Raw genomic sequence first — 14,606 nt, forward strand, 5'->3', positions numbered from 1 at the left:
ACTCATGTTCAACTTGTCCACCAAGAGAAGAACCACTCTGTATTCTCTATTAATCTGCCATTGAATATTTCTGGAGACAGAACTCTGACCTAGATGAACCTTTGGCCTGCCTGAGGATGACAATTCTTAGGTGGTCAGACCAGCTCCTTAAGAAGACTATCAGGGCAAACAAGCCTCTGCAAGTTTGGACAGGTGCCTCAGAAAGGTGCCTCAGGTGAAACATTATCTCAGTCAGCCAGTGAATGTCTTTTCTAGTTTGTTAATGTGAATTCTTCCCATTCTTAAAGCTAGACATATGGTACTGAGGTATTTAGGTATCCTTTTAAACTGGAGTTGCAATAAACACTGTGGCATTAATTTTTACAGAATTTCATTTCAAGGTTTTGCATTTGAGTATTACATCATTTCAGAAAGTGAAACAGACTCTATCTTGCATTCTGTGTATGGCATTTTTCTCAAAGCTTTAAGACAGGCTTTATGTTTCAAAATGCAAGAAACTCCAGAACTTTGGCTGAGCCACTGCCCTGCCCCTCTTCCAGTATTCTATTGTTTACATACCGGACAATATGGCACACTTTCTCATCAGAACTGCATCCCTTCTTATCTGAATGGTCTGGACAAAGCTAAAGGTCCATTGCTCAGAAAACAAATGTTAATTTGACTCTGAAGCCCTAATCAAAACACCTAAGCATTACCAGGAAGAAAACGTTCACACCATGGATCTGCTCATATGGGACATAGAATTGGCATCGGGAATTCTATCTATGGTAAGATAGTCTCCAAATGCTAAGAAAAATCTGATCCAAAATTTGCCTGCCTCATTAGCCCCCTCCCACCCCCAAATGTTCTGTCTTTCTTTCTTCACTTGTCTTCAGAAAATCTTCTTTTGTCAATTCAGAATTTTTCCCTTAGAGTGATGGAATGGATTCTGTGGTTGCATCAGACAGTACACTCAGTAGCACCAAATTAGGCAAGAAAATGTAACCAAAGTGGGAGGTTTCCTCATACCACTGTCAAGGAAGCTGCGTGTTCTGTCAAGCTGCAAGTTTATAGTTTCACGATGTCCTCAAGAGTCTGAAGTTTTCTAAAAGCTATTCAGACGAGGAGTACCTTCTGGGTTTTTGGCAGCTTTGCTTTTGTTGCCTAATATTGGTAATTGTCAGTATCAACCAACAAACGTTTCTTTAATATTCTCCATGAGTTTAGACACATTCTATTTCAGGCTTTTTAGAAAAGCCTAGGGCTTTCCAGAAAAAAAAAAAAAAAAAAGGAGAATTGACTTGTTACCAAAGGCCTTGACAGACTGACAGCACAGAGCAGTAGAATTCAAACCAGTCCCAGTTTAAATAACAGCCTGTCTTTTGTGAACTCTGCCTCACAGGAATATGCCCAAATCTCCAAATTAAGAAGGTAGAAAAACTTGAGATGGAATCTTTGAAGTAAGGGCATTAAAAAAAAAAACAAAAAACTACAGGCTCAAACCAGATCTTTACCTTTTTTTTTTTTTTCCTTCCATCTTAATGTGAAACTGGAATTTGATGGCATTTATTTATTTGCTCCACTAAGTGATGAGAAATTAACCATTTATTCATTGTCCAGATTCCTTAGAGAGAAAATAATTGGTATCTCTCTTGCTCTCCACATAGGAGCAGGAGTTACCAGGACCCAAGGTCTACTTGACCTGTTACAATCTTTTACATAAAGATATTCAGTTCCTCTGTCTTAGTAAAATTAGCATATAGCACCCTAACTCCTGGATGGGGAAAAAGTCCCAGGCTATCTTGCAAAGTAGGGAAGGTGACCACAATCCAAATCACTAAAAAAAAGGGAGTTTTGGAAGGGTTGGTTCAAACACAAATGTGGGCTCAAAACTTGACCTTTCTTTGAGCTTTGTGAAAATTAAGATTCAGATCTGAGTTTTCCATTGTGACTCTATCCATGATGTAAATTATGAAAGCCAGGGAATTATGCTTACTGTTTAAGTCATTAATACACTGGTATGTTGGATTTGTTTAAAGAATACCACATGATATGATATTTTTTGCACTGAAAATAGTGAAGAAACTGAAGAAAATACGCTAAGGCAGAGGAATCTTCTCCATATCCCCATGGCAGCAAACTAGGCACTAACTCAGCTGGATGCAGAATGGCTGTGAACTTATCACTTCTGTGTGCTGGGCAGTGCAATGTAGTATCTATGCTTCTTCCTTCACAAAGCATTGCTTCTGCTCCCCAAATTGATGACCGGAACTTTTAAAGCAGAACATTCAGAGAGGGTATATATGCAAAACAGAGACTTTTCCAAGCAGCTACGAAACTACTCCCACAAAGCAGTTTGAAAGGATTCAGTGCACAGCTAAACTGACCAGCTCTCTGGAATTCAATTATTTCCATGCATAGCACTTCAGTGGAAATATTCACCAGCCCACATGAGCTTAGGAWGGCCATCACCTCTATGCACAACTAGTGACAAGAGTCTCTAAAATCTGAAGAGAATAGGAATTAAGCATTTAAGTTTTACTACTTTGAATCTTTTTGAATGCATCCAGTGGTGATCTTTTTCTTTTTTTTCCTCTGGGAATTATGCTCAGCTGTAAGAGTCAATATGGCAATAACAGATCAGCAATAAGTAACCACCTTACTGAGTCACTCCTTTAACTTGTGGAGATGGAACAGTTAATTAGGCAAGGGCATTAGCCAAAGTACAATATATCTCCTTTATCAACACAATCCATGCTATGACTCTTGGCCCTGTACTTATAGACCTTCATGCTGTAAAGAAGACATTCTTACTGACACTACCCACGGGCAACACCTTCTTCCAATTACCTTCTACAATGAGATTTCATCATCAGGGTGCCTGCTCTTTGTGTACTTACATATACATATATATACACTCACAGATACATGAATATACATTCAAGTGAAGTGCAGTGGGACACTTAGAGCACAGATTGGCTGTGGAACAGGTCAAAAACCTATGTCTGCTATGAAGATAACAGGCATTTTTGTGCTCCTCACCTTGGCAGTTCTTTGCTTAGCAAGTGAGTAACCTTTTTTACTCCATGATATGTTATAGTTCTAATGTTCAAACACTGGAAACTGCTCAATCTTGTAAGATAGTAAGCAGTAGTTGCTGGGCTTTGGTGGCAGCTTAGCATGTGAAATTTTATGTTTGTGCACTATTGAGCAAGCAATATTTCACCAGCTTTAAAGTCGTCAACTTGAATAGATGAAACCTATTCCTTGTTGGTAGTGCAAATCAGGGTTGCATTTTGCATTGCAACTAAAAAGTGTTACAGAAAAACAAAAACAACTGTAAACCCTCAGAATTAAGTCAGGTTTTTACTTAATCATTTTTTCTCCCATCTGAGCGGAGAACTTGGACTTGATGAGGTCCTTCTCCTGCCACACTAAGCAAGCAGGAGTTAGCTGATTATGCACTGGYACATAACTTGGCTGTGAATAACCTCTTCATGATGTTAGTTTGCTGGGCTGGAGACAGATTTGAGATGTAGGAGCATGCAGGTTGCTCTATTGATAAAATATGGAGCTGGGAGGAATTTCTTGACCCTTCACTTCGTAATTTTTTATTTTGGAAAATGTCAGTTTTAATGAAACAGAATGTTTTTGGTGGAGATTGTTCTTTCAAATAATGTTTCAGTAACTCCAGCAAAAGAAATTCTTGCTTTCTAAGAGAACTCCACTGAATCTCTCTCTTGAATTTTCTAGTTTATTTTGTCTGCTTTATAACTTTATGGATAAATACTTTTTGAACCAGATCTTTTTTGCTTTTAGTCCCCCAAACACAGTTGGTACTAAAAGGTTACCAGAGAAAACTAACATCTAAATGTTTTTGTGGAGGTGGGCTAAATCTGATTCAATTCCAGGAYGATGAAAACTCAGTCAAAATTCTGGTGACATAGACTGAAACTTGACATGGTGGGTTATTTATGCTAGTCTTTTTATCTTAGATGACTCTATTTGATCACAAGATATGAGCAGCTCCATGAAAGTGAGTTTCAATAAAAAGCTTCAAAGATCCAAAACAACTGTATTTAGCCAAAACCACAAATGCTATAGCTGTATAGGCCTTTATATCATATGCCATTTCCTTCCTGCTCCTTCTGTACAGAAGCATCTGTCCACTAACCTTTATCCCTTGGAAGATATAGAATGACTATTACAGGACAGGAGAAGAACAAAATACATTCCTAAAGACAGTAATGAATGTGTCACCTTAATGGAAATGTGCCACTGTTATTTGATTACTTTCTGAGAGCTGTAATTATCATTGATTAGCTCTTTGGAATAGCTCTTTGAAGCCCCACCTAAGATCAGGGCTCCACTGTATTAGACACCACATGTATACAAATAGGATCTAATTCTTCTACCGAACAGTTTAGAATCCATATGGATTGGCATGGGAAAACACTTTTTAAAGTGGTATCACAATCTGAATTTCAGTATCATCATAATCTATATATTTGGTATTATATTTTAATGAAGATACTATCCTTGTTACAGATAGAAAATCAAGGTATAAAGGACCATGTGACTTGCTTGTAGCCATATATGATTTTTTGATAGAACCGGAAATTCAAATCCTGTCATGCTCAACAATTAGTTCATCCTGAACAGACTGGCCATTGAACATAATATTGACTCTTGCATCTTTATTCTTTCTGTGATGAAAAGGGGAACAATAGACTCCATTCCYTCTGACAGCAAAGGCTGTTCTAGCTGCTGACACGGATTTCTAATGTAAACAATACAGTAAGGTCCACTTGTTTAATAGGTTCTGACACATGTATTTTATTAAACACTGAAAAATGATGTCAGTATTTACTTTCAAGGAGGTAAGAGCCTTGGTGCTGTGAGAAGGTACCAAAGAAACCATCTGAATGTCCATCAATGATTTTTTTTTTTAATTTTATCTTTTGTTATTCTGTTTCTGTTCCAGATGTTGCCAAAAAGGATGAGGTGAGTCATTTTCCCCTTTGTTTATGGATAAAGACAAATAGTTTGTAACGGCAGTGCATCATGATCCATGAGGTCAGAAAAGACCTATTAAACACTAAGTAAATGCTACAGAAATCAGAGAGAAATCCCTGAGTTTGAGATATGTGGTTTCCTCATAGTTGCCATGAGAACTTGCAGATGCTACTACATGTAACGCAGTATGCGGTTGGACAGTGTAAGAAACTGGGCAAGGGGAAATTTTAAGTGGGAGAAATCAAGACATTTGATACTTGACTGGTGAAGACACTATAAGACTTCCTTGGTGACTTTCAGATCCTAAACCATGTCCCTAGAGATTTTAATTTTTCCCTATGCTGGAGTATTCATGCTGGAGTCCACCTCTGAAAGAAATGTGTTACTGAGTAAAAAAAATGCATACTGATTTTGAGAAGAGACAAGCCCTTGGGATGTTCAGGAGACAGCAGAAGGGTGTAGAAGTTCACACACACACAATTAGTCCCATACTAGCACAACATACACAACTTCTGGTGCCTGAACATACACTAAGACATCCACTCTTGTCCAGGAAGAGCCTGTTCCATTCTGTCTGTGTCAAACCAAATAACTTCCCCATTTTACCAATTGTGACATGTATATATGGGGCAAATTCACCTGGTCTCGAGCTTTTTATTAGATGGCCCTTGTCTCCCACCAGTTGCTGTTTGACTAGTTTTAAAATGATAAATTGTAAGCTACAGAGATTTCTTCCCATGCCACTGCCTCTGCTGGACTATGTTGTGGAAACCTGACATCTGTGTCAGGTCTCTGACCTGCTTTTGTGATTGGGGCTGGGTGTGCTCCTCCTGCTTTCCAGCCACAGTGTTTGAAACATGCGAGCACCCAGGCCAGGGATTTGGAGGAGAAAAAAAGGACCAAATGAAGGAAGATCTAGCTTAACTAATGTCCCATGTGTTTTTCTTATGGCATACCGTGTTTGAGCCCATAATACTTAAAAGAGTGATTGGCTAATGACCCTTTCGCCAGTGGAGACCACTAAGTCAGCTCTCTCAGTCTGTGCTGCAGCCATGTCACAGGGTCTGGGCTGCTGAAGGAGGTGACCACACACAGAGAGTGGGGACACTCTCTGCCCACATGCAGGCCCTGGACAATGACTGGCATATAACCAATCATATAAGCTGACAGAAATTCCAGTTTTTGCTTGAAATAATACCCCTGCCTTCACTAAAAGGTAGAATGGAGGGGAAAAAAACAGGCCCTAACAAGAGAACTGCAAAGCCAGGATCTGTCTTAACTACATAGATTTATACTACATATTTTGGATAGATTTTCAGAAAGAAAAAGCTCCAGTCATAGTGTCCCTTCAAAGAATATTGTACTTCAAATTGTTCAAGATGCACACGTAGTGACTGGAAGCAAAAAGAGCTTAACTGATCTTAGTTACTACAACAGCACCTAAAAGGAGAGGTGATATTGCAGGCAGACAAACTCAGGCTTTCAAAGATGACAAACAGCAGATTAAAGTGAATATGTGAACTGCACAAGAAACTCCTTGTTTGTCAAAGACCAGGAAGGATATTCGCTTGACAGAAGAAGAGTAAGCTTCAAAAGTGGGACAGGAGCTCTTTCAGTCATTTCTTTTATTAGTTTGTATTCCCATTTTTATATACAAGTCTGTAAATAAAGTGATATGAAGTGTATATAAAGTGATTCCACTATCAGAAGAGGACATTTCAACAATTCCTTTTCATGCTAATGCCTACATGGGCTTTGCCTTAATTTTGTTTGGGTAGATCCTTTCACCATTGTAAAAAGTGTCAGGAGCTACTACATGCGTGATAAAGAGRCAGAAACCCTTCACATCTTTGAAAACTAATCTCACCAGAATTTACTGACAGCTATGACCAGGTAGAAAAAACTGTGAGGACTCTGCTTTTTGGTAGATGAAAAGAGGCTATATTTTTTACAGTGATTGTATTTTTGTTCAGGCAGACAGCAAAGTCCGGAAGGTACTCATTACGTGACACTGCTAGCATCATGTACACCTCTATCAGAAGGAACATTTCTTTTCTGAGAGACATAGGTTCAGCTAGAGTAGATGCTGGAGCCCTGTTGACTGTGCTGCTCTATAGCAGCTAACAAGCTTGTCCAAAAATTTCATATATCCCTTATTTCTGTAGGTGAAAAGAGAATGTGAGAAAGATGGATTCAAAGGAAAATGATACTGTATTTGCAGGTAGACTGCAGTGAATACAAGAGTTTACAGACAAGAAGACCTATTTACTGTGAAAGGCTCTATCAACCTTTTTGCGGCTCTGATGGGAAAACCTATAACAACAAATGTTCCTTCTGTAAAGCTGTTCTGTAAGTACAGTACTAAGTAATTACTCCTGAATAAGCCAAAATCTGTGATTAGCTGGGTTTGCTGGTATTTCCATTCAACCCAAGTGCTGTCATTTTGTTCAGGGTCTCTACTCTGCTGCTTCTTTGCTTAATCTTTATAGACTAATTGCTTCTCCCAACAGTAAGGTCCAATTGATCTAAACAAATGACCTTGCTATTTCTGTAAGCAACTTCCCATTCTAGCAGGAATTGTAAAGCTTGAACAGTAAAAAGAAGAGTCCAATGTGCAAAATCTTGCTAACAAGGCACCTGACCCAACTTAGGTCATGTAAGAATTCAAAAATGGTATTGGAAACATCAGAAAAATTTTCCTGTGGAATAAAATACATAATTTTTAAAAGAAAATCTTTTTTACTTTCTGCTGCAAGTGTTTATAGGGTCTTCTCTGTTAGCAAGTTGTTGTCTTCAGGACTTCAGGAAGATTTTAGTTCATAATATTAAGCTTACTCTCTGTTATGTCTATGTCCTTCTTTCCTTTACAGGAGAAGCAGAGGTGCTTTACACATGAAGCAAGCAGGTGCATGCTGAATGGATTCTGGGTGACAGAGAAGAGTGCTGAGAACAGCTTTATACTGCCATCTCATGATCTCTTAATTTAATTTCACTCATCCCGCCTGTTCTGATGATGGCACACAAAGCAAGAACTAGCCTTTTCAGCTGTACTCTGTCTTTTGATGCTTCTCTCTGCTCCATAGTATTGGGATTGACACTCTGTCCTTCCTGCAAAACACTCTTCTTCAGGATTCTCATGAGCATCTCTGTTTCTGCAGCTAGTTGATTTTCATGTGAGCACTTAATTAATTAATTAATTTACCTCCACAGTGATGGTTCAAATTTGCTAGCATTCCCAACTGATTCTATTCAATAGAAGCCAGTACAGGCATTGTCTCAGCTTTTCTTGTGGGTGAAGTGTTTCCTCTCATTTACCCAGAAATCTTTGCAAGTACTTCTTTTCAAGGGCTTCAGTTTTCCTAATGCTTTGACTCTTCCAGCTCTAGAATTTGTAGCTACATTTTAAATTGTCTTTTTTCTTTCAACTTTGTACAATTCTGATTCATTTTTGTTGTTTAGCTTCTTAGTTTGCATGTTTATTAAAATAAACATTGACATGTGTTTTATGCCCATGCTCCTCTTTCTAGAGAACAAGTTTAYTGCATTCATTATTCATAAATGACCTATTTCCACATAATAGAAAATAATTATAGAGTTTAGCCAGGCTAAGAAAGTCAAATTACCAAGGACAAAGTTGTAATACTAAGAATATACACTAGATGGCCCCACGTTATTGGCATTTACCCTGCAATCTGGGTCTTTTTTTCTTCAAATGAAACAAACCCGGTAAACTGTAAGAGTGTGTAAGCTTCATAGCAGTGTCTCTGTTAAATCCTGTCCATTTAAATGTGTTCATTAATGACTCTTTTCAGTTCTGATAAATTAGCTTCTTTCAGACCTGAAGAAATTTCTGTTTTGCTCTTACATAGTTATTATCTCTTATTACTAAGCTGGATTATGTCTTTTATACTTGAATAGTCAGCCAATCAGGGAATACATTTTCCAGAATTAAAGCTTATGAATGACTAGTTTTACTGGGCTTACACAGGAAGAAAATTTTGGACCTGGAACATAAGTATCAGTTGGGCTGGAATAAGACTGATACTTCAAAAGAATGAAAATGAGGAAAGAAACTCATGTCCTTGTCTTTGCAGGCAAGATGACAAATTGGCTAGCCACTCCCCTGCCTGGCTGTTTTGCTGTAATATCAGGCAGACTGCAGGCTGTAACAGAAAGACCAAGAGGATATCTTAGTCCATTGTGTTAGTATGAGTGCTTTTTCCTGGCAGAGCTGAGAACATCACCCTTGCTCCCTGTAGAGGTGAAGAGGCTTTTGGAATTGAACCCATGCTGATAATGACCAAAGAGAGTCTTTCACAGGCTGCTTCTTTACCAAGGAATTAAACAGTGCCAGGACATGGTCCTGAGCACTGGAACTCAACATCTTTACGTTGAAAATGTTGGCATGGCTCCGGCATGATCTCGTCTTGGATCAAAACTCTTTCAAAAAGTTCTCAGGCTCATCTTGATAGGCAGCACAGGCTAGGGACTATTCCTGGATAGGAAACTGGATGCAGCCACCCTGTTTTGGAAGCTATAAATAATTTCATAGCATAGATCTGACTTGACTCTCCCAGCCGGCCTCTGGATCAGAAAGGGACTGTTTAATTTACTAGTACACACARATGTAACCCCGGTCTTTAGTTTGATTTATAACATGAACTGGTTGAATTATTTTATTCTCATTGCCTATTACACTCACTAAACAGAAGAAAAACCTCTGTTATTTGAAGTCAATTGTGCTGATTCTAGCTACTAAGTAAACTATAGATGTCAAAATGGATTTCAAATTGCACACTCCTTCTTTCCTGACTTTGGTTGTCAAACAATTTGAGGTGAATGTATCACACAAAACAACATGTGACATGTAGTGGTTTCAATATGTCAGTCTGGTGTAAAAGAATCACAATGGTTTGTTCTCTATCTTTTTATATATTCCTGCCTTTGGGATATTTAGTAGTTATTTTGGAGGAGACTTTCTTCAAACAGAGAACTCAGAACACAAAACTTTAACAATATCTTTTTAGGAAAGGGAACTATAAAGTTCAATAACTAAAAGTTGCACTCAATCACCTTGGCTGGGAACATCTGGAAGAAAGACAAAGCTGAAAACAATAAAAAATGAACAAAAAAAGGATGAGTAATGAAATGCTAGATTGAGTATCTCTAGAAAGGAACAGTAATGTTCTCCAAACATGCAAACATCATAAAAAGTAAATATTCCACATTGCTATGCCAACTACTACCAAATAATGACTGAACTTAACAAAGGATTTCTTTTTCCTGACCGTATGGTTTCCTAAAGCATTGCATTTCTGGGAAAAATAGCAGAAGCTGCTGAATGTTGCGTAAACCCTAGCCATCTGGATTTCTTAACATTATTAAATGCTGTCACTGGTCACTGGTATGTCCCATGGAATCACAGCTAGCAGAACAAGAGCCCAGTGACTGCCTTTGGGATGAGTGGGGTATATTTCCCACTGTAGGAGGCTTCAGACTCCTTCCCAAAGGACAGTGGTGCTCTTAATACATCAGAAACCTTCTCAGCACTCTGAATCATTCAGAGGCCACTGAAATTGATCTGTGACCTTGGCTTTAACTTTAACCTCTCAGAAAGAAGAAAAATTTTTTTTGTTTTTTTTTTTAAGAGATGCATAAACAGAAGATACTCATTTTGGCATCAGTGATTTGATGTCCTATTAAGGTTATCAGTCTAGAACAAGTCCTAGAGAAATGCCAGGATAAAATTGGAAACTTAAACATTCAGACTAATGAAGATGGATGAAGGGTTCCTGCATAGCACACAGCTTTCTTCTCTTTGTCACTGAAGTCACAACTAACTAATATTTTCATATGTCAAAGGATGGACTAGTGCTCTGAATGCAGGATCACCCAAGTTGCTCATATGAGGAACAAAAAGCTGCTAGGGTGAGAAGTGTGGTGACTTGCTTCATGGCATCTCCCAGACTGTGTTTCTGCTTGGTGTTATCTCTTTTAATAAGCTCCTCAGACTTTATTTGTATTTGGGTGGTGTTGGTGGGGAGGGGAAGTGGTGAAGGGGTTTATCTTCAGCATCCAGATTCTTGTTTGATAATGAAATCATAATAAAGGACTGGCACATGTAACAAGAAAATTCACAGTTCATGAATAGCAATCCATAGTTCCCCAGAATGTCACCTTATTAATCTCATTCCAGAAGAGCTGGTAGAACAATTCACATTTACATTCTTCAGCTTTGCACTAGAGCCTTTGTTAACAAAGGGTTAGTTAATAAGGGCCTCAACAGACAGCAAGCTAGTTTCTAGCATATGCATTACTTTATTTAGTCCTTGCATCTTCAGTATTTTCTGACTGTGAGAAGTTTACCTTGCCATGAACTATGTTCTGATGATATATCAGGGAAGATTTTAAACCCAGAAGCTAAGGAGCAGTTATCAATTTGTTCTCCTAGTTCTCTGCCTCAGGCTTAGCTTAGTGCATAAATCAGAGCAATCTAATCTTTGCTAATTTCTAAGGACCCATCTGTTAGCTGAGAAAACCTGGAGTGAAATACACATTGACCATACTGTCTCCTTCCTTTTCCTTTGTTGTTTGGTGGAGAAAACTCCATAAATTCAGCTAAGCCATGCACTCAGGAATCCTGCATGCTGACAGAGTYACTAACAAAGGGCTAGGTCCAGATGGCATCTTTTTATCTTCTTTATGAAAAAAAGGGGCTGGAAATCCTTGAAATTCGAATACAGACAAAGACACATGGACTTCATTAGAGGTTTACCTGGCTATCTTCCCACTCTTGTTTCAACCCAGAGTGAACTTTGGTGAATAAAAGATGCAGAACACTAGAATGGTGGCATATTGTATGAAAATACTGATGTAAATTGACATTAGAGTTGCTTCATTTTTCTTTCTGGCCAAAGATAGGGACATTACCTACTACTGAAATATTTTCTGAAAATCTTTGAGAATCTAGTGAAGTTGTCATGTTTTGAAGTTGCAGATAAGGCATGTGACTTAGAAGGGCATTGCAATAAAAATCCCCCATTGGGTCACCTCCAAAACTATAACTCCAAACTATTCTGGCACTTCTTCTGCATTTCTTCATTCCTCCTTAGTTAGACTGCTCATGTTAGTGCTTCCAGCATTAATTGGATATGCTGCTGGTAAAGACATAGATGGTAAATCCAAATTAAGGTAAGGAGAAACTGTTGGTTAGAGCTAGTAGTGCCCATGACTTGGGGCACAAGAACAGCAAGACTTAAGGACTGTGTGCATGGACTCGTGAAAGATGCTAGTCAGATCGCTCTGCCTATTATCTTTCAGATTAGGACATGCATAAGGCGTGTAGGAGGAAAGGAGATAGGCAGGTACCGAAACTAAAGACAAACTAGTGGTAGCAAAAAATCTTCCAGTGTGAAATTTTATTGCTCACCAGCTATTATTGTTTCCTGTTAAAACAGGTAAGCTGACAAAGGTAAGGAACCTAATTCTTAGTACCGAATGAGAGGAATTAATGGAGAAGGTTGGCAAAAAATACTTCTTCCTATCCCAGGAACAAACTAAAGTTAACACTGCCATGCATTCTGTTTATCTGGAAACCAGTCCCTAACAATTAGGCAGTAGGAATGCAAATGAGCAAGGTAATATTGTAAAAGTTTCTCATAGCTCAAAGGCTTGTGGCTTTGCACAGAACACTCAGTCAACCGAAGAGAGTCTCCCAACAGATCATGTTGCCCTGAATGTGTCTTGACTGAAAAAGACCAAATTGAGAAAACAAAGCCAAACTCTGATATTTGAAATGCTCATCACAATTTTAGAAGAACTAGCAGACAATTGGGGTTATTTTTTGTCTTCTAGCATAGTGTGTTAAAGTCAAAATGGATATTCACACTATTTGCTTTAGTATATTCAGATATCTAACTGACAGTGTGTTTGTGGACCAAATCTAAGATCCTAGGTAGCCAATGCAGATCCACAGGGATGATTTACAGCCCTGTAAGTTAGAGTCCTAAAATAGACAATATAAATATCCACCACAGCCCACCTGGACTTTAATTCTTTTCAGATCATTTCTGACATAAATCAGTAAAGAAGAGCAACTGGAGAGCAATACTTTCCAATATGGAGTACCTGGGCTCCTTATCAGCTCCTGCCAGCATCATGTGGTGGCTCATAGCTGTAGACAACACTGAGAAGCATACCAGCTTGTGCCACATACCAGAGCAAAGAACATCATTTGCAAATTGCTATAAATGTCATCCGAAGAAAATGCTGAAGCAGCCAGACAATCTGGATGGTCGAGTTTATGTGATGGAGCAACGACAGAAATATGGGGAAGGAAAAATGTGCATAGCTTGAGTGATCTGATGAAGCACTCTCAGATCCTGATTGCTAGAAAATAAAACAGTGGTAGTCAGATACTGGCACAGAATGGAAAAATAAAACTGAGCTCCTTGCACTCATAGAGTTTTAGAATTTTCATAACTCTACACTGAAAAGGTACTCATATATCATTGATGTAGCTAGATATCTGTGGAGGAAAAGGAAGACGTTTAACAGTAAGGTCTTATCATGTTTTCTTTTTCATTTCCATGGCAAGAGATAATGAAATACAGGTCTGAAAATCATATGGCTTGGAAGTTCTAGACACAAGGGATTCCCGGAAAAAAAATGCCAGCACTATAATAAAGCTACTTGATCTGTCCATAAAGCCCAAACGGTATTTGCAGACGTTGTTGTTACTGTCATTGTCGTATGTAAGCACAGAAGATGAGGACCATTGGTGCTAGGTCCTCTACACGTTTAATGTAGCAGGCCTTGCCTAGAAGGCAAAGTGTAGAGGGGGAATGTAGCCACTTTGATCAAAGCCTCATAGATATCTCAGCCGTATGGCTGAGCCAGAACCAAAATCCAAGTCTGCTTACTCCTACACTAGCAATTAGCTCCTTAAAGGCATCACAAGCAACAGGAAAAATTGCCTGCTGTACCTTAGAGTTGCTATTGCATAAAGCATTCCTTAGATGAGACCAGAATCCCATGTGTCTGGCTAAAAGATAATACCAGATAACAAACTGTTGAATTATAATGGAATATAATTCACATTCAGCTGGCTTCATTATGGTAATATCAGTGTTTGGTCATCCAGGAGAGCTGGATTTTAACCCTGCCCTAGAACAAGTGTGATACTGCTTAGGCTGTTTATACTAAATTGCTCAAAGGTTTTCTCATGCTCGGTGAGTGCTTCCAGGTACTACAATTGTTCAGTATTTCTGAATTGATTAATAATGTTAAGTATTGGGGAAAAGTATACCTTCAGTGTCTCAAACCCAGAGAATATAATCAGAAGACACTTTCAACAATTTGATCTTAATCTGCCCACATTATTTGCTTGTAAAATAGAGCGAAAATACTACCTCGTCTTAAACAGGTATTGTAAGGGTTGATTCACTGATGCATGTAAAACATTTAGGTATGATGGCAACAGCACCTCTGCTCATGAGAATATATTTTCGTAGATGATTTGATATTGGATTTGTTCAGCATGAAGGAAATAAAACCTTGGACCACTTTCTGAACAGGAGAGATAAAATGAAACATCAAGGAATTATCTGATC

At 38.5% G+C, this 14,606-nt stretch overlaps 1 protein-coding gene across 1 annotated transcript; it reads left to right on the plus strand.

Annotated features, from left to right (window-relative positions):
• Positions 1-2,980: 2,980 nt before the first annotated feature.
• Positions 2,981-7,911, plus strand: LOC112978140 (ovomucoid-like). Its single transcript, XM_026091313.1, has 4 exons — positions 2,981-3,044; positions 4,964-4,983; positions 7,217-7,344; positions 7,866-7,911. Exons 1-4 carry the CDS (start codon positions 2,981-2,983, stop codon positions 7,909-7,911), a joined length of 258 nt encoding a protein of 85 aa, XP_025947098.1.
• Positions 7,912-14,606: the final 6,695 nt, after the last annotated feature.

Source organism: Apteryx rowi, unplaced genomic scaffold (assembly GCF_003343035.1).
Source record: "Apteryx rowi isolate R43461 unplaced genomic scaffold, aptRow1 scaffold_90, whole genome shotgun sequence".
Lineage (NCBI taxonomy): Eukaryota > Metazoa > Chordata > Aves > Apterygiformes > Apterygidae > Apteryx > Apteryx rowi.

Excerpts from the sequence above, each read along its gene's own strand:
- LOC112978140 (XM_026091313.1), top strand. The coding sequence starts at position 2,981 with ATGTCTGCTATGAAGATAACAGGCATTTTTGTGCTCCTCACCTTGGCA. Across the intron at positions 3,045-4,963 it reads GGCAGTTCTTTGCTTAGCAA|ATGTTGCCAAAAAGGATGAG; the intron begins GTGAGTAACCTT and ends TTTCTGTTCCAG. Across the intron at positions 7,345-7,865 it reads TCCTTCTGTAAAGCTGTTCT|GAGAAGCAGAGGTGCTTTAC; the intron begins GTAAGTACAGTA and ends TTTCCTTTACAG.